Source organism: Bombus pascuorum, chromosome 5 (genome assembly GCF_905332965.1).
Source record: "Bombus pascuorum chromosome 5, iyBomPasc1.1, whole genome shotgun sequence".
Lineage (NCBI taxonomy): Eukaryota > Metazoa > Arthropoda > Insecta > Hymenoptera > Apidae > Bombus > Bombus pascuorum.
The window spans coordinates 7,883,630-7,901,923 of record NC_083492.1 but is presented as its reverse complement, the minus strand read 5'-3'; the positions used below and the strand labels follow the sequence as shown (position 1 = coordinate 7,901,923).

Genomic DNA, 18,294 nt, shown 5'->3' with positions numbered 1-18,294 from the left:
AACTACAGTTTCGTAAACGCAGTTTTGCCGGTTGCGCAGTAGACCATAGCTGAGAATCGAGAGAAATTCATCGTTGTAGTAGTAAAATGATCAGCAACTACACTACAGACTGACTAAACAACTTGTAATGTTATAACACAAACCAGATATGTATACAGGACAGACCTTACACTTTAAGGAACTTTGTGTCACATGTTCTAGAATATCGATCGTGCAAAAAAATCACAGGTTTTGTTATGCCCTCTACGATTTACAGCGGTAAGTGTAGGAACCATATTCAGTTCAACCACCGAACTTGCTAACTTACCTCCCTGTTGGCAAAGTCAACAGAAATACAAAGATTTTATTTGTCATATTCTTATATAAATATTCACATATATAGTATGAAAGTATAACCTTTATCATCTTCGATATTTTCCTATTATTAAAGATACGGAAAAGCACAAAAGTCGTATGATACGCAGAAGATAATATGACGATAATAATCTTTTTGAAGATGAAGAATTTTTTTAATGACTAATATAACTTTATGTTCTAATAAAATAGACTACAATAAATTTATTATAGAAAACGTATTCTTTTAAAAATTGAATTCTCAATTTAGCATTTAATTTAAGTTTAGGCTAAAAGTGTACGTAAGAAATTGAATTATAAATATTATAGAATACTTTAGACAATTTTACCAAAACATATGTACATTAATAAATAATTGCTATGGTTAATGATTATATGAAACCATAAGGAAGTAATGTGAACTATAAGGCTTTAAAGAGGATTTTTATTACCTCTTAAATCGCGCATTCTTATTGGTTGTCAATATCATTTATATGTATGGATGTGAACTTCTAGCAAATTCGCTAATTCATATCATTGTTCTACATTTGTGTTGTACATAATATCTTTTTCTATTTTTAAGATAGGATTAAAATAGGATTCTTTTAAGATTAGATAAGGTAATGTGTTATTTGTATATAGGACAAATGATCTTATCTAATATCAAATTTAGGCAAAAGAATGTTAATCTGAATGATTATTTCTAATAGATCCAACACAATTATAAAAATAAGCATACGTAAATACAAGTTAAATCGCAATTAAACTTCCTAGAAAATACATATACATAATATTTAGTAATTCATACCAAAATGAATACAGAAGAAATTATTGATTTCACGGATATAGGTAAATATTAATGCTACGATATGTTTGTGCAACTGAGTTCATCAACTATTACTGCCATTTTCTTGACTTGATATCGTAAATAAATTTATTTGTCATTATTTTCTGTGAATCAAGTTGTGTTGTAAAACAATATGTTACCATATTTACATATAAATTACATATTTATTTATTACATCATTAGAAAATATTTTTCATTAACAATTTACGTAATATTTTATAATTAGTAATTGTATTAATTTGTCTTTACTTTGATATATTGTAGAACATTTTTGTGGATTTTATTTTTGTACAATAGCCATAAATTATTTCACTAAAATATTCATTTCATCTTAAAACTTTCATTTCAGTTCATAAATTTGGTTAACGAAGATTAATAGCACTAACTTTTTTATAAATATTTATGTTTTATAGAACCAGATATTCAATCTCTAATAAGGAAGAGTATAGCTGCTCGTGAGTACTCTTATTCACCCTATAGTAAGTTTAAAGTCGGAGCTGGACTGCTTTGTTCCGATGGGATCATTTTCACAGGGTGCAATGTAGAAAATGCATCTTATCCTGTAGGAACATGTGCTGAAAGAACAGCTATTGTTAAAGCAGTGTCAGAAGGGAAAAGAAAGTTTAAAGTCCTAGCAGTTGTAGCTAATAAAGTGAACAATATTTTTACCACACCATGTGGCTTTTGTAGACAAGCTATCGCAGAGTTTGGTGATATACCAATTTATTTAGCAGAACCTCTAATGAAGGATGTGTTAAAAACTTCGCTGAGTAATCTATTACCTTGTGCCTTTGGATTGGGAAACGCAGAAATATTACAATAAATTCTTAATAAAAGAAGGCTAAACCACACACCAATGTCTAAAACATCATTTAGTATTTCTTTAAAATCATAGTTCATTTTTATATCAATTGATATACTAAGATATTGTTCTGTCCTATAATAAAAATGTGCAAACATTGTTGTGTACATTGTATAAACTTATCAATAACAAAGTTAGTATATGAACAGTATGATTAAACAATTCAGATATCAATTCCTATACAAATTTCAATAAATACAAAGACAATCCTTAAGAAAAAAATATTGTTACTATAATCTTATTCCTGAGTAGATCTTTTCATGTTTACATAAAAATTGATTATCATATGGTTTCTAAAGCGTGTTTTTTCTAATGTACATTGTACTTTATAAGCAGGAATAACATGAGTATTATATACAATCAATATAATAATATAGCTTATATATGTACAATATGTTATAGTGGTACGATACTACATATAATTATTTCTTAATAATAAAAAATGCAAAAACAGGAACGAGACTGCACATCATACACATTAAGGTCCTCATCTACGAAAATTCATATTTACCAGAAGGGACACCTGTAAATTAAATATGATTTCATTAACATATAACAATACATTATATTATATAATTAATAAATAATTATAAAATTATATTTAATATTTATATGTAATATATTGTAAATAAAGTAATAAAAAAATACCATCCAATGTAACATTGACACAAATTCTCGTTATTAGTAGCTTGTTGAATTAGAAGATCAACTTGGCGTTGGACACTCAGTGTTTCTTCATGAGAGAAATCACGTCCAGTTAATTTATCCCTTACTCTTGTTATGATGGTAAGAGCTTTTTTGTTCAGTGCTTCTGGTTGATTAGTATCACCTATAGTAATAATAAGTCCAATTTATTTTTTCACATATTTTATTATTTACATGCAAATTTTTAATTATGATTATTCTTTCTGTTTGATAGACTAAAAAAACTTGAATTTTATCAAGATAAATAATTTACCTCCATTTTCAACGCTACATGGTACTCCTTTCTTTGGTAATGTGGCGGTAAGAGAATCTAATACATCGCTGTGCTCTTGATTACTACTGGCACTCATTCCTTGGGCATCAGATCTTTTACCTTTTAATGCGGCATTGTCCATCAACCGCCAGTTTAACAAAGGATCATAAACAAACGCTTCTAGCACTGCCATCAAACTATCCTTGTTACGATGTAACACTGACATTACTGACTCACAAGTTCTTCTGTACGTGCCCTCGATTCCCGTTACTTCCATTGCATTGATTAACATTCTTGTTAGCCGGAACGGAATTTTCTCGGGAAACTTCTCACGAGTCATGGCTACTTCGAAGCAATCTCCAAAGTCAATGTGCAATATTTTCCCACTTAAACGATCCAACATCAAATTAGATGGATGTCGATCACCAAGGCCAAGAATATATCCTACTATAGACATTACAGCGAGAGAACGAGTGTAATTTGTTCTACGATCAAACCATACTTCACTTGACGGTGATTTTAACCAAAGAAGTCGTGACAAATCATCACCATGTGTATGCTCAAGGGCATGTTCGAACACTTCAACCTTTTGCATGAGCATAAGATGATCATAACCCGGTGCCATCTGTAAATCAACTTGTAATTAAATTTACTAAAACAAGATAACATATATGTAATATTATGTACTTACTCTTAACATTATCTTATGTTCTATGTTTAGTAGTATTTTCTTTTTTTCTCTGTAATCTCTAATTAGTGTATGTAATGTATCACAATGTGGTACCCAACCAATCAGACCACTATTTGTGGATAGTGGAATTACAGCATACCTCTGAATATAAAATCTAGTTAATAAAATTCTACATTGTGAAATAATACTATAGGCTTTTCAATATTTTGATATACTTACTTGGATAGTAAGATTTCTTCTAAAGGTATCTGGATCATGCAACAAGAGGGTATTGACTAGACCAAATAATTGCATTACTCGTTCATCCTGTCTGAGATCTTCGTGTCCTTTCAAAAGGAACATGTAATCTTTACCATTGCTACCTACAAACGTTAAATATTTAAAATGTTTAATGTGTTCAATGATTAATTACATATTAAATTAACTAATGAAATTCAAAGATAGCTGACCTTTTATACATAATTTACGCGGTCGCTGTTTGCTTGTTATCACTTGCATGGAACTATGTATACTTGCTATCCTAACTATTGGTTGTCCAGGACTATAGCTGCCTGGCACGGCCAATTCTAAATCCCTACAAAGAAGTAATTTTGGACTGACGTACTGAAGTTCTAAACTAGTTAGCTGTGGTAACTGTCGAGATATCCTCCTGAAAACGTGATAATACAAATCCCAAGCTTGATTCAAATCACGGACATTGCGCGAAGCTTTATATCTGCGACACCATTCTTGTGCCTCCATTAAATCTCTGCCGTAAGCTTGATTGAAAGATGTTTCTTTTAAAGTTTGTGGGCCTCTCTCTAACATTGCATGTAAGGGCTCTAACGTATCAAACATTCCCCGAACGTTTCTTTCACCGAAATATAATCTGCTAGCTTCTTCCAGCCCTTCATGCCACAATTCATGCCAGAGAATCGCGACTCTGATTAATTCATCACTAGCCATCATTGCTTGTTGCACCAGAGTCGGGCTATGTTCGCACATACTTTTAAGAATTTTATTGGCCGCGGTCTTTCTGGCATGACTGGCGCTTTTCGACGCTACAGTCAAAGGATAGACCAAAGCTTGAGGATGTGTTTTTCCAATATCTATTAAGAGATGATGTATACATCTACCAACTAAAGCTCTGGGTGTATCTATTCTTGCTATAAGTTGCGGAATTACTTGTAGCCAGGTATTAATTTCGATTAAACGGATACCTTCGACGATAGCTTCATAAACTTCTGGCCACTGACCGTAATCAAACCATAAGGTCAACAAACGAAGTGTATCTTGCAAAGAATTACCATGAGAAAGATTAATAGATCTGAAGAACCCTTCAACTGCTGGTACAGTAAATTGAGATATGTACTGTGAACTAGAAAGATTACCGCGAGTTCCGTTTCCTGCAATGTTCTCATTATTTGAATCGCCTTGTTGATGTTTATAAAATAAAACCGTTTCAAAGTTAGTATACGCAAAAGCATGCCATGCTTTGTACCAAGTAGGATCATGTTCTGTAGCTGCAGCATAATAAGATAGCACCGCCGGAATAGAATGTTCATTTATGCCCTGCAAAGCTTCCAACCATTCTCCAAGCTTCAAATAACATCTAGCAAGTAATCGTTTTCTTACTTCTTGTTGTTTCTCATCTTCTTGATTTACCACCGACACAGTCGTCGGTTGTAAAGACATCTGCACAAATCTTTGCAACTGATTGTACGCTTCTTCACGTTTATTTGCCACCCACATGTGCTTACAATAAGCGAATGTCACTTGAGGATGAGTGGTTGGTAATGGCTGATCAGGAGTTAACGAAGGATCTGTTCCAAGCAACATAACTAATGTTTTGTGACATAACATTAAACTGCCACTTTTCCTGCAAAGACTAGCGTATTTCAACCATGTATACATATCATCCTGAGGTGAAACTACCAGTGTGTGAACCTGTATAATCTTTTGCCAGTCTTCAACTATCCTCTGCCCACCTTGAAGCCTTTCCCACCACATGGATTTAATAGTGGACCTTCTTTCTGGGACCAATTTAAATTGTATTACTTCCTCTAGTTCTGCTAACTTCTGGACCTCCACCATGGCATTATAAGCTCTCTGATAACTTTCACCAGCCATGGCAGTCAATTCTGTGTCTAATAAATCTCTAGCACTATCAATGAGCTGATGAGCAATATTGTATTGTTCATCATGAATTGCTAAAACAGCTCTATAAAAGGCGCCATCTTGAGTATCCTTTGGTATCAAGGAGACATATTTTTCCATACTTTCCCACTGATTTAAACCCCACGCTGCAGCTGCTGCCATTCTAGCCATTCTCTGCTTGGTTTCGTCGCTTTGATGTGACCACTGTTTCGTAGCGACATCGTGCAATTGTCCCCATTCCCCAAGAGCTTCTAAACAACGCATTTCACCTAGAGTTGACTCTACATCCGTAGAGTTGCTTTCTAATCTTTCTCTGTACAATTGCAAAGCTTTATCCCAATTATGCAATTTTTCATACCAACGAATTTGCACTTTTAAGTCTTGTTGATTATTTTGATTCATAACATATTCCAGTAAACCTTCTGCAGCTTCTTTTTGCTGAAGTTTGTTGTTGATAGAAATTAAAGATTCAAAAACATTGCTATTTCTGCTTTTGTGAAACTCATCTTCTTTATAATGTAATGCCTTTGCATAAGCTCTACAATGCATTGCTCTTTCACCCAAAATTTTATTGTCCAAAGGTAATGGCCCCTTATCACAATGTTCCATGAATTCAGCTAGGTTTAAGATCGTCTGTGTTATTTCTGGAAGATCAGGAACCATTAATGCTTGTTGTAAAGTTTGTATAAGCTCCGCTTTGTATGTGTCGTCTAATTCAGTCCAACAGGAAACGAAAGCAGCATTAAATAAGTCTCTGGGTAATTGAGAATAGGTTTGTGCAAGAGCCCAACATGATCTTAATGCAGGTGACGGTGATTCTTTGAGCAAACCTATCGACAAACTTCTTAGCCATTCCAGCCAATCGTCCTTTGAAACTCTTCTTGTTGCAGTCCAGGCTTTTTGAAGATTCGAGGCGGATACATGTAACCTTTTAATCGTAGTCGTGTCAGACGGTGTCAAAGATAAGTCACGATTTTTGTTTCTTGCATGTCGATGTCTCATTAAGAGATAATCTTCGCCGTCAGCAACGGTAGTTTCTGTCAAAATTTTATCAATTAGAACATCGTAACGTGAATTAACAATTTTATGCTTCGTCATAACTTTCTGTACTAATAAGATAAAGATCTGATATTTTTTCCCTAATTGTATCACTAAAGCGCATAATGTGTCCATCGCCGTATTTCGCAGCTCTGGACACTGATCCAAAGTCCGTACCAAAGGATGCACGATTCTAGATGCAAAATCTGTGAAATCCAATGTATCTGCTAAATGATCAACAGTTTCAAGCGCCACTTTGTTCACAGTTATTGGGCAATCAGTGGCATGGAATAATTTTACAATTGGTGGTAAAACTAGATGAAGATAATTGTCTAGATTATTTCCAAATTTTTGGAGTGCTTGAAGAAGCTTCACCGTGACCCATCTATCCTTACTTGTGTCATGCGTTAAAACTCTTAATATTTGTGGCATCAATTGAGGTAAGTAAATTTTAAATTCTGCACCTAATGCTACAGCAATATGTTCAACTAAAAGTATCAGCGTGCTCTGTAATGGACTATTCACAGTCCAAAATTCTTTAATTAAATTAAATATATCGTCTAAATAATTTCTAATATGCTGCTTCACAATGGCAATAAGAACGGCCAGTTGTTGAAACAGGAACTCTCGAAAGTTAACATCTGCTGTACGAACCACATTAAGGAAACTCGGCATCACTTGAGAGATGTATGGAACACATTTAATACCTAAACTTTTAAATATAAAGGTTACAGCTTGAACCACCATAGTATGGTGCTGCGATAACGTCGGATCACGGATAATTCTCATAAGCGTTGCAATTGCGATAGCTGGATAATATTCTTCTAAAGTTGACGAGGACATATTCACTAACATTTCGCTAGTAGTTAAATCTTGTGTGTTTTCAGTTTCACTTTTAGTGTCAGCCATAGAAGTGAGAGTATCCAATTGAGAGTCAATCTGACCAAGATTCATCTTATGTTTATATGGATCCAAAGCACCTAATAATCCAAGAACTCTTATAGTTTCCCTTCTAATAATTAATTGTTGCTCTGTTTTTAAGAAATTTATCAATACATCTAGTAATGAAGGATATTGCATATATGGTTTAACAACATGTCCTGTGCTTCCGACTAGTTGACCAAGAACCCATAAAGCAACTCCCCTTTTTTCTGGAGAACTTGCATCGACTAGCATCTCCAGCAATATACAGAGGAGCTCAGGCATCCATTGTTGCATTTCAGCACCATTAACTTCTGCTAGATCACCAATAGCGCGTAGTATAGCTAGAATCACACCAGGATTCGATTCAGGTTCCTTTAACTTTGGGACAAGAACTTTCAGAATGGGTTCCATGTATGGTCGAATAAGTCTTGGTGCACTGACGACCAGATGATCCAACATTCGTGCAGCTTGCTCCTTGTTACGACCCATACCTGAGTGTTCTAATTCTGTTAAAAATTGAATAAGTGTTTTACGAAGAGAGGGCATAACGTATGCTGGATTCATCGTGCTTAATCGTCCGATTGTGCGGATTGCTAATTCTCTTATTTCGAACATTTCATCATTCATCGCAATAAATAACGCAGAAAGATTTTCTGCTTGTGCCAAATGAATATCAAATGAGTCATCTAGGGAAGCTAAAACCCAGAGTCTTACATCAGGATCTGTGTCCGTTATGCCTACAACTAATAATTTTCCAAGAACAGTAGAGACAGTATTAGTTACTGTTGGTCCAGGTTGATTTAACGCTAATCGCAACAATCGTGAACATGTTCTTACAGCCTCTAATCGGACTTCTGCTTGTTCAGACGTAAGGAAATGGTCGGCACATCGTCTTACAAACTGTAAAAGTGGATTGCCATCAAAATTAAAGGTTCCAAGAGTCTTCAATGCTAAAACTGTAGATGGAATATCCACTTCAGTGGGAGGTCCAGAGATAGGACTAGTTGCAGTCCATGGTGCACCAGGATGTCTTAAAGGTTTCTGCATCAAAACTTGAGATAACATTCGTAAAAGTCCTTGAGATATATCAGGTTTCAATGATGGTACACTGTGAGCTAGTTCCCTGAGAGATGTTGTAAGAATGGGACTTAATCCAGTCTGTAACATAGATTCTAACAGATCCCTCACATCTGCAGCTATTACTTGTTTTACCGCATGTCCGAGTAAAGTAATACAAACGAATACTGCAGGTTCCAAAGACGCTCCACGTTTTTTAGTAGACGTTTCCTTAGAAGGTAACAAACTCTTGATCACTTCCATAATTTTTGAAAGATAGGGATTTATCGAATCTTCTACCGCAACTGCTATAAGTCCAATTGTAGTAAATGCGGCATATCGATCTTTCTCTCTACTGCGTAAAGTCATTAAAAGATAAGTTAATGATTCTCTCAAGTGATCTTTTGTAAATTTTTCTTTATTAAATGCTGCAAGCCTAGGTAATAACATCATAAGAGCATGTTGGATATGTGGATTTCTAGACATTCTCTGGTTCATTACATCATTATAAATATCATCTAATCTTTCTTGCATTAAACAACGACATACTGCAGATTCATGTGCTGGATATAATGTTTGTTGAGAATTAGTAGAATTTTGAGAAGAACTAGACCACTTGGACACTATCGTTGTTTTTAATCGCGGCATCAAAGATAATATATCGTTTTCATTTTGTTGGGTAGAACAATTTAGTCGTTCCATTAACGTTTCATAATTTCTCTCCCACTGAATGTTACTACATCTTAGCAATTCATTCAATACCAGCAGTGAACCATGTATTCTATCATCTCTATTTACTCCTCTTTCTCTGGTATATACTTCTTCAAATCCTGACACTATTTCATCATAACATTGCTTGTACCATTGTGACTTGTGCATTTGTTTTGCTGTTTCTCTCTGTGCAGTGACAACTAAAGCAGCCCTCAATGCTTCAACAGCACCTTCTCTTATTACAGGTTTTGGATCACGTATTGCATTAAATATGAGTTCAAAAAATGGTGTCACTTGTTGAAAAAAATATGTAGGCATAGAAACAGCAAGTTCTCTTAAAACAAGGACAGCAGCATGTCTTTTACCTTCGTGTCTATCACCACCAAGCCATTCAAAGGCACGCTTTACTTCAAATTCTACATATTCTGCTGTATAAGTACCAGAAACTAATGCTAGTTTACCAACTGTTTTCGCAGCTAACTCCATAACACCCACATCATTAGAAGGTAATAAATTCCTTAAATAATTTGCAAATCTTATAGTTCTTGTGTTAATATTCCCTACATCAGCTCCAATAAGGCAAACTATGGCTAAGATCCCACCCTTTTTTTCATTTACATCTGATCCAGACACCATCTCAAATATGTGGTGATTAAATTCATCCATAAAAGCTGTAATTTCTTCCTGTGATGCTTCACGTAGTTCTGTTTTAACATAAAGACACAGGTCTCTAGCTGCCTTGTTACGTATTTCTTCATTCCTGGATTTAAGTCTCTGAACAAATTGTTGTACAAGTGTACTCGACATTGTTAAAAATTTACAGATGCCACTTCTACGATAGTACTTTTATAAATATTCTCGTAATGATATCTAAAAAGATGACATTTTTAAACATTGAAAGGGGTTAAGAGGCAATGTAAAGTAGTGTTATCTCTTATGTACCTATTTGACATCACACGAATTTTGCGTTATGATGAACCATTTTCATGATTGTTATGACTCCTTTAAATTTCTTGATGATTAAAGTTTTCAATGTGTTTTCAATCACATTATTACAGTACGTCTGTCATATATATTCTTCATGTTTTGATGCACACCAATTACAAGTGAAATAAATTACGAATGAAAATCTGTGTGTCGTGTACACACAAATAACTAAATTAGATCAATGCCATTAATTCAGTGAATTTGTGGTAAATATAGAAAAACAATGAGATAGTGCGCCTTTCGAAAGAATTATCTTAAGTTTATAACCTCTACATTGGTTAATATGGGATGCTCAACTAAATTGTGCGCTTTAGGACATTTCCCCCACTCCTCTTGATATAGGATGCATTTATGTTATCTATTATTTCTAATTTAAACATAGTTTATAATCTTAAAACTATATAGAAATTTTAAAAGAGTACAAACTAATTTATAAATTATTCAATATATTTTTTAATAAAAATAAATATTTCAAATATTAAATCAACAATATTGAATTCATGTCAATTTTAACTCTATTTTCTTATATCTGTCATATAGCTAATGTAAATCATGCTATAAAGTATTTATTAATCATATATTCCAAAAGTTAGTTCATTTCGTTTTAAGATACCTGACTTTAAATTAAAGTTGTAATTTTTTAACTTTATAAAATAAAACTTTGAAGTCCTATTTTTATTAAATACATAATATATATCAGTACATAAATTTTATATTTATTTATATCTTCTATATTGACTACACATATATGAACATACATATACATAATATGTATATTAAAACATATGCATGAGTATAGTTCATACCATACGATGAGAAATAAATAAAAACACTAAAATCAACCACACAAAATGTTCTTTCACATCAAATTTACACACGGTTCATTCATTGTCTATCAAGTCACGTGATTACAGGAGTATTTTTTCAATGTACAGCTGATTTTAAATTGATTATGAAATTAAAACAAATTGTCAATCAATAATTATTAACATCAAACTAAAGTTTTATAAACATGTATTGAAAAATATTTCAAATATAGTTTTTGATATTAATAGATTATAATATATTCAATTTACCTATTGTTCACTCTGAAAGTGTCATAACATTCATCAACCTTACATCATTAACGATGAAATACAAGTTTTAATGACTTTTCATTTTGTGAATTGCTTAGTTGATAAACGTACTAAAAAACATGGTACTCATTTGGAGGTTATTTACAAGAAGCATTTCTTTACAAAGAATAAAATTTCGCAAATCAATGATCACACATAAACAGTTATTTTATACGTGTTTAACGCCATCAATCAGATTTATTAGAAAGAGCCCTATATTTTCAATTTTAAGATTTCACACAACGAATGCTATAAAAACCAAAAATTTAAACTCTACAGTACGATTTACCACAAAAAAAAGAAAAACGTCAGAACTAAAAAATTTAATTGTCCTAGTAGTACCTGAAAAATGGAGGTTATTCGGTGCTATTACCTTTTTATTAATTTCATCTACTATAACAATGATAGTACCATTTTCTTTAGGAAAATTAATTGATATTATTTATGCAAGTGACAAAGGAGATACGAAGAAAAACCTTAATCAATTGTGCATTATTTTGTTTGGAATATTTGTTATTGGAGCTCTATGCAATTTCTGCAGAATATATTTAATGTCTACTACTGGACATAAGATTACACAGTCTTTAAGAAAACAATTGTATGCTGCCATTCTTCGACAAGAAATAGCAGTTTTTGATAAATGTAATACAGGAGAATTTGTTGGTCGATTGTCTGGTATGACTCTTAACTTTTTAAAAATTCTTTTATATATGTATCAATTTTTCATATTGTTAATTAATTTCAGGAGATACACAACTTATTAGCCAAGCATTAACAAGTAACATATCAGATGGATTACGTTATACTTTTATGAGTATTTGTGGGATATCAATGATGCTTTATACCTCGCCTAAATTGGCCATAATTGGTCTAACTATTGTACCACCAGTTGCAGGTTTAGCCATAGTATGTGGTCGCTATTTAAAGAAGATTTCTAAAGACATGCAAAATAATTTAGCAGAACTAAATACAATTGCTGAAGAGAGAATTAGCAATATAAGAACAGTAAAAGCTTTTTCAAAAGAAATAAATGAATCCCATTATTATAATTCCCAACTAGACAATGTGCTTAAAATTTGTTATAAGGAAAGTTTATGCAGAGGGATATTTTTTGGATTAACTGGTTTTTCTGGAAATGTGATTATCCTGTCTGTTTTATATTATGGTGCGGCTATGGTTTCCGATTCCTCTCTTACAGTTGGAAGCTTAAGTGCATTCTTAATGTATGCAGTGTATGTTGCAATATCTTTAAATGGCTTATCTTCGTTTTATAGTGAATTAAATAAAGCATTAGGCGCAAATATGCGTTTAGTTGAATTGATTGAAAGAGAGCCAACAATACCAATTCAAGGCGGTAAAATTCTGGAAAGGCAGTTATCCGGTGATATTGAATTCAAAAATGTCAATTTCGCTTATCCTACAAGAAGAAATACATGGGTTTTGAAAAACTTCAGTTTAAAAATCCCACCATGTATGGTAATTGCTATCGTTGGAGCATCAGGTTCTGGAAAGTCTACAATAGCTTCACTCTTATTGAGACTTTATGATCCCAATTTAGGATCTATACTTTTAGACAAATATGATCTTCAATCTCTTGACCCAATATGGGTGAGATCACAGATCAGTATAGTTTCTCAGGAGCCTATTCTCTTTAGTGGTACAATAAGAGAGAACATATTATATGGAGCAATGGATTCAATAAAACATGATGTAGAAGAAGTTGCAAAATATGCACACGTTTTAGAATTTACAAAAAATATGCCAGATGGTTTAGATACAGTAGTTGGAGAACGGGGTATTACTCTTAGTGGTGGACAAAGGCAAAGAGTTGCTATTGCTAGGGCTTTAATAAAGGTAAGAGCATTACTGAGATAAAAATCGTCCAATAAAAACTAGTAATTCAGAATTATTTGTACTTAGGAGCCTAAAATTTTAATCTTGGATGAAGCTACAAGTGCATTAGATGCGGAGAGTGAACATTATGTACAGAAAGCTTTAGAAAAAGCTATTCAAGGACGAACAGTTCTAACCATAGCTCACAGATTAAGTACAATAAAAAATGCAGATAAAGTCATTGTTTTGAAAGAAGGACAAGTAACGGAAACGGGAACTTATAAAGAACTTGTGAGCTTAAAGGATAGTTATTTTCATAAGTTAGTTCAACATCAAACCTTTGCTTAATTTCTGGAGTTTAATAAAAATTATCAATAATTAATGATTGACGTGTTCAGTAAACCAGAAATACTAAGAAATACTTAATAATATATAAAAATAATGTACAAAGGTTATTGAAAATAGCATCTGTAATAAATGATTAATAAATTTATTAATTTAATTTCTGAAATACAATGTTTTATTCTGTAATTATGGTTTTTAAATATTCATAACTTTTATCTATATCATGTTCTATTTCTCATGAAATTTTAAAACCATATTTGTGTACATATAAATCATTTTCACAAAGAGTGAGAAAAGATCTCACCAAAGATAAATTAAACATTTTAGAAATGAGATCTTATACATGTTCATATGGTGTGCTTAAATAATTTATAAAACACAAACAATTACTACATCAAGTTGTGATTTAATATCAAAATCACAAAATTATATATATATATTTTTTTATCTGAGGAGTAAGGCAGGTATTGTAAATAATTACTATTTGGTAATAATTTTTAATATATTTTCTATAAAATAATGTACACTGCTATTTTAAGTTATATCAATGTCTTATATCATTGATCTATGTTGTATTTAAATTAATATATTGTTATTATAATTATTTTTAAGATGAACTATCTCTAGACATGTGTCTGCATAAAAATATTCAATAAAAACATATGACCAGAAGCAAATTGTTGTTGTAATTAAACTAGGCTGATTATTAAATTACACAAGCCAGTTTAATATAATCTCCATTTTAACAGAAAAGAGAATATTGCCATATTCGTATTATTTGACAATTATTCAACTATTACATTTCTAGGAAAACACAGCAAGACATAAAGAGAGCAGTATCATTCATTTCTCCAACTAGAAAAGACAAACTTTTTATTCTTACTATGTTTTACTCTTTTCTATATAGGAGATGTGTATAATAAAGGCATCTTTTTTTATCAATTTCAACTTGAATCGTTAAATGGAATCTATGGTTTGATCTCATCTATGCTTAATACAATTGATCAGTCATCTTTATAGAAATATGTCTAATAAGTATTAATTTCAAAGACCCAGTGCATCTTTTATGTTGAGAATTATTTCTCAATTAATAAAATTTTGAGACATCTTTTTACGTAAGATCAGTAATTGATTTAGTCCACAATGATTGGATTTATACTCCCTATTCGCCAGTAAAATATATTGCAAAGCACCAAAATGTATGTTTAAAATGTTTCTTTGTTTATATCACATGTTATATTTGTTACAAGCCATGTAAAAATTTCATATACTTCAGTTACAAACACAGCCACATTCTAAGTAGAAACTTTATCTGCATAAATTTACTGTTAAGCTTGTTTATAAATTAATTTGAGATAAAATCCAAACCATGGTCAAAACTGGTCATTAATGTTATAATGTTCTGGAAATAGGTAGTGTTTTGCTTTCTACAGGAGCTTAGAAATTCATATGAACACATCTCTGTACAATTCCAAAATTTACCTGATTTAATGGTAATTATAAAGTTAATGAAATAGTAAAGAACATATGATTAGAGAATTTCTTGTAAATCTTACAATATCTCTTTATACGACTTACGTATCAAATCACTTAAGGGAAGTCATATATAAATCATGTTTGAACTACAATAAAAAATTTTCTAATGTAAACAATCCTTTTTTCAGTATTTGTTCTTCTTTATGTTTCCTGTTATAATAAAAATCAAATATTAAAAATAAGTGAATAGAACCTTCTTCTTACACGTTATTAACTTCTAGATGATTGTACTGCTTCTTGCTCCATGGGTTCATCATCCTGTTGAAATACAGATAATGTTTCTTCTTCATCTACTTCCATTAGTTCCACTGCTTCTTGTCCTTTTTTACTCATGACATTTTCTATTACTGTGTCACTATCCTCTATTTTATTTCTGATAGAAGTTATATTATTACCTTGTAATTGCGCTACATTACTATCTTCAATAGACATTTTTTCTTTGTGTTCTGATTGACATGTTATCGTAGGTTTTTGTTTTTCTGATTCTTCTGTTATTTCAACAATTGGTGAGATATCTTCCTTTACATTAATACATTCTGAGTCTCTTGGTTCTTCGACAATAGGAATTGGATCAGGTACTATGGACTTCATCACTCTCATCTTGTTCTCATCTTCTACAGTTTCTGTGATAGTTAAATTATCTTTTTCCTGGTTACAATTAAAATTTTTTATTGCGTTAGCTTTAGAACATGGTTCTTCCACTAAAGGTTTTGAATCTTTTATTAATTCTGCTTCTTTACTTTGTTCCTTTAGATTCTCTACATCTACAGACATATCTTCTGATGTATTTATAGTTTCTTCTGTATTTACATTATCAGTAGATAAAATTAAATTATTTGTAGATTGTTCTGAATTATTTGTTGTAGATGTACTTCCCATATTGCTATTTTTGGAAGTTAATGATTCCTTGTTTGAACCAGATGTATTGATAATTGATTGAATGTTTCCTACTTCTGTACCTAACTTTATCGTGCTTTCCAAATTTTCATTAGTATTTAAAAGATTTTCAACAACTGGATTAACCGATTCTTTGTTATCCAATACTGTTTTGATTTCAATATCTGACTTAACCAATATATCATTACTTTTACTTGATCCTTCTTGTACATGTATCGACATTGTCTCCATTTCTGCCTTTTCATTCACTTTAGAATTATCTACATAAAACTTCGATGATTTATTCTCATTTGAACTGAAATCTTTAGTCTGAAAAGTAGTTTGCAATTTCCTTGAGGAGTCTACAGAATCTCCTCCTTCATTTTCTAACTCTAAGCTAGGCTGAGAACTGGTATCCTCATTCATAATTGCTTCTGAAACATCACTAATAATTCCAGAAGTTTCAGGAACAATGGTTGACAAGTTTTGCATCGCAGGTCCAATTTGTGAATCCTGTGTTTGTGTTTGAGAATTCAAATTGGACACACCAGAAAATTCTGAAGTAGTTGGTATGGAATTAGATACCACAATGTCGGACTTAGAAGATGTTGATTCTACTTTCTCATGGGAAGGTTTTTGGAAACCAAATACGTGTTTTATTATGTCATTGGTTGGTACAACAGTATGTAACAAAGGTGTTTCATTTTCAACAGTGTGCACACTAATTGTAACTGTGGAAGGACAATCTTTTTCCCAATATTCCATCTCTACATCTTGAGGAGGCTGTGTCACAGATACATCTTCATCTACAGATCCATTAACCATGCCATCACCATTCTCGTTCCTTCTAGATAGTGGTCCAGGTTCTCTAGTGGAAACAACCAAAATATTCTTCTCAATGGCTCTCATGAACTTGTCAACCCTGTTGTACTCCTTACGAGGTACTGTTAATAGCTCACAAATTCGTTGAATAGTAAATGGAGCGTTTGCAAATGATTCCAAACGTTCGAGGAGATTGCTTTTCATTGTGTCATAATTGAAATGTTCGACATTCGGACATGGTGCTAGGTCAAGTGTCGGACAACTTTCGTAAAATTCAGTCATCACGCGTGTCAGTTTCTCCCTGAACAATGTTTTGATCAGTGACCACTGATAAACAGGATCACCGGTTTTCGCAACCCAACACAAATAATCCTCGAGCTCTCGAGGTATCTCACTTGGACGCACTTTCTGAAATTCGTCAAGTGCTTGCAATACCTCCTCTAAATTATCCATCTTCACCTCCTGCGCTAGCCTCTCCGCCTTCTTTTGGTCGCTAAATTATTTCTGTCGACAGCTCTCGTCGAATTGGTAAAAATCTATGGTAAAACTTTACGCAAGAAGCAATGAAAAACGCAAACACACCGGGTACTAAATAGCAACAATGAAGGGCAAGGGACGAAGCAGTGCTACCAATACCTTAAAAACATGTCAACGTTGACAGCGTTTGGTTAGTTTTCATTTATCATATTATTTTTTTTTAAGATTTTTATATATTTAATATCGGATTTGCGGAATCTATTTCGATTTCTTTATATGTTTGGAATGACACGATATTGTCATATAAAGTATATTTCACATAAAATTTACATTAATAAAGGATAAAATATACACATATATGTATACCTCTTTTATTACTATAAATATTTCATATATATGTTTAAAAATAATATCTGACAATTGGATAAAAACAAAATGATAATAATTATAAATAATATAAGTAATATAAAAGATAAATGAGACATTTAAATTTCATATTCAAGTAGTGGTATTAGTAATACATAGAGTTAATAGTATGTTAATAACCTAAGGATTTACAATTATTTTTCTAAATTATTATATTTAGTGATAATAATCGAACAAATAAATTTTATATTAATTTATGAAATAAAAATATTGGAAAATATATATATAGGTTTCAAATCGCTAAATATTATATATATATCATGGATTTATTTCAACATTATCTTAAGATTTTGAACATTAAGATTTTATAATATGTAAATG

General features: G+C 32.0%; 4 protein-coding genes across 8 annotated transcripts; 2 read left to right on the top strand and 2 right to left on the bottom strand.

Moving 5' to 3' along the window:
• Positions 1–117: 117 nt before the first annotated feature.
• On the top strand, positions 118–2,702 carry LOC132907223 (cytidine deaminase-like). 4 transcript variants are annotated; one of them, XM_060960103.1, is made up of 3 exons: positions 118–258; positions 1,594–1,635; positions 1,714–2,702. In XM_060960103.1, exons 1-3 carry the CDS (start codon positions 237–239, stop codon positions 2,001–2,003), a joined length of 354 nt encoding a protein of 117 aa, XP_060816086.1. In that variant the 5' UTR covers positions 118–236; the 3' UTR covers positions 2,004–2,702. The 4 variants fall into 4 exon arrangements, with proteins under 4 accessions (XP_060816086.1, XP_060816085.1, XP_060816083.1 ...); XM_060960100.1 differs by lacking the exon at positions 118–258 and adding exons at positions 728–960; positions 1,048–1,182 and having other exon boundaries at positions 1,594–2,702; XM_060960102.1 differs by having other exon boundaries at positions 1,594–2,702.
• Positions 2,253–11,699, bottom strand: LOC132907176 (serine/threonine-protein kinase mTOR). 2 transcript variants are annotated; one of them, XM_060960001.1, is made up of 8 exons: positions 11,620–11,699; positions 10,499–10,686; positions 4,141–10,426; positions 3,911–4,053; positions 3,692–3,832; positions 3,001–3,625; positions 2,691–2,871; positions 2,253–2,565 (listed from the first exon to the last, which is right to left on the bottom strand). In XM_060960001.1, the coding sequence occupies exons 3-8, from the start codon at positions 10,361–10,363 to the stop codon at positions 2,550–2,552; spliced, it is 7,329 nt and encodes a 2,442-aa protein (XP_060815984.1). In that variant the 5' UTR covers positions 10,364–10,426; positions 10,499–10,686; positions 11,620–11,699; the 3' UTR covers positions 2,253–2,549. The 2 variants fall into 2 exon arrangements, with proteins under 2 accessions (XP_060815984.1, XP_060815982.1); XM_060959999.1 differs by lacking the exon at positions 11,620–11,699 and having other exon boundaries at positions 10,499–11,064.
• Positions 11,700–11,738: 39 nt separating this feature from the next.
• LOC132907188 (ATP-binding cassette sub-family B member 10, mitochondrial) lies at positions 11,739–13,993 on the top strand. The gene is made up of 3 exons (XM_060960035.1): positions 11,739–12,333; positions 12,404–13,512; positions 13,579–13,993. The coding sequence occupies exons 1-3, from the start codon at positions 11,739–11,741 to the stop codon at positions 13,837–13,839; spliced, it is 1,965 nt and encodes a 654-aa protein (XP_060816018.1). The 3' UTR covers positions 13,840–13,993.
• Positions 13,994–14,319: 326 nt separating this feature from the next.
• On the bottom strand, positions 14,320–17,755 carry LOC132907189 (serine/threonine-protein phosphatase 4 regulatory subunit 2-like). The gene has a single exon (XM_060960036.1). The coding sequence runs from the start codon at positions 17,521–17,523 to the stop codon at positions 15,583–15,585; it is 1,941 nt and encodes a 646-aa protein (XP_060816019.1). The 5' UTR covers positions 17,524–17,755; the 3' UTR covers positions 14,320–15,582.
• Between the last annotated feature and the right edge of the window lie 539 nt (positions 17,756–18,294).

Bases quoted from the DNA above. Each gene is read 5' to 3' on its own strand.
- LOC132907223 (XM_060960100.1), top strand. From the start codon at position 1,146: ATGAATACAGAAGAAATTATTGATTTCACGGATATAG. The intron at 1,183-1,593 runs GTAAATATTAAT...TATGTTTTATAG, and splicing joins TATTGATTTCACGGATATAG to AACCAGATATTCAATCTCTA.
- LOC132907176 (XM_060960001.1), bottom strand. From the start codon at position 10,363: ATGTCGAGTACACTTGTACAACAATTTGTTCAGAGACTTAAATCCAGG. The intron at 3,833-3,910 runs GTAAGTATATCA...TTTTATATTCAG, and splicing joins GAAGAAATCTTACTATCCAA to AGGTATGCTGTAATTCCACT. The intron at 2,872-3,000 runs GTAAATTATTTA...TTATTACTATAG, and splicing joins ATGTAGCGTTGAAAATGGAG to GTGATACTAATCAACCAGAA.
- LOC132907188 (XM_060960035.1), top strand. From the start codon at position 11,739: ATGGTACTCATTTGGAGGTTATTTACAAGAAGCATTTCTTTACAAAGA. The intron at 12,334-12,403 runs GTATGACTCTTA...AATTAATTTCAG, and splicing joins ATTTGTTGGTCGATTGTCTG to GAGATACACAACTTATTAGC. The intron at 13,513-13,578 runs GTAAGAGCATTA...ATTTGTACTTAG, and splicing joins TTGCTAGGGCTTTAATAAAG to GAGCCTAAAATTTTAATCTT.
- LOC132907189 (XM_060960036.1), bottom strand. From the start codon at position 17,523: ATGGATAATTTAGAGGAGGTATTGCAAGCACTTGACGAATTTCAGAAA.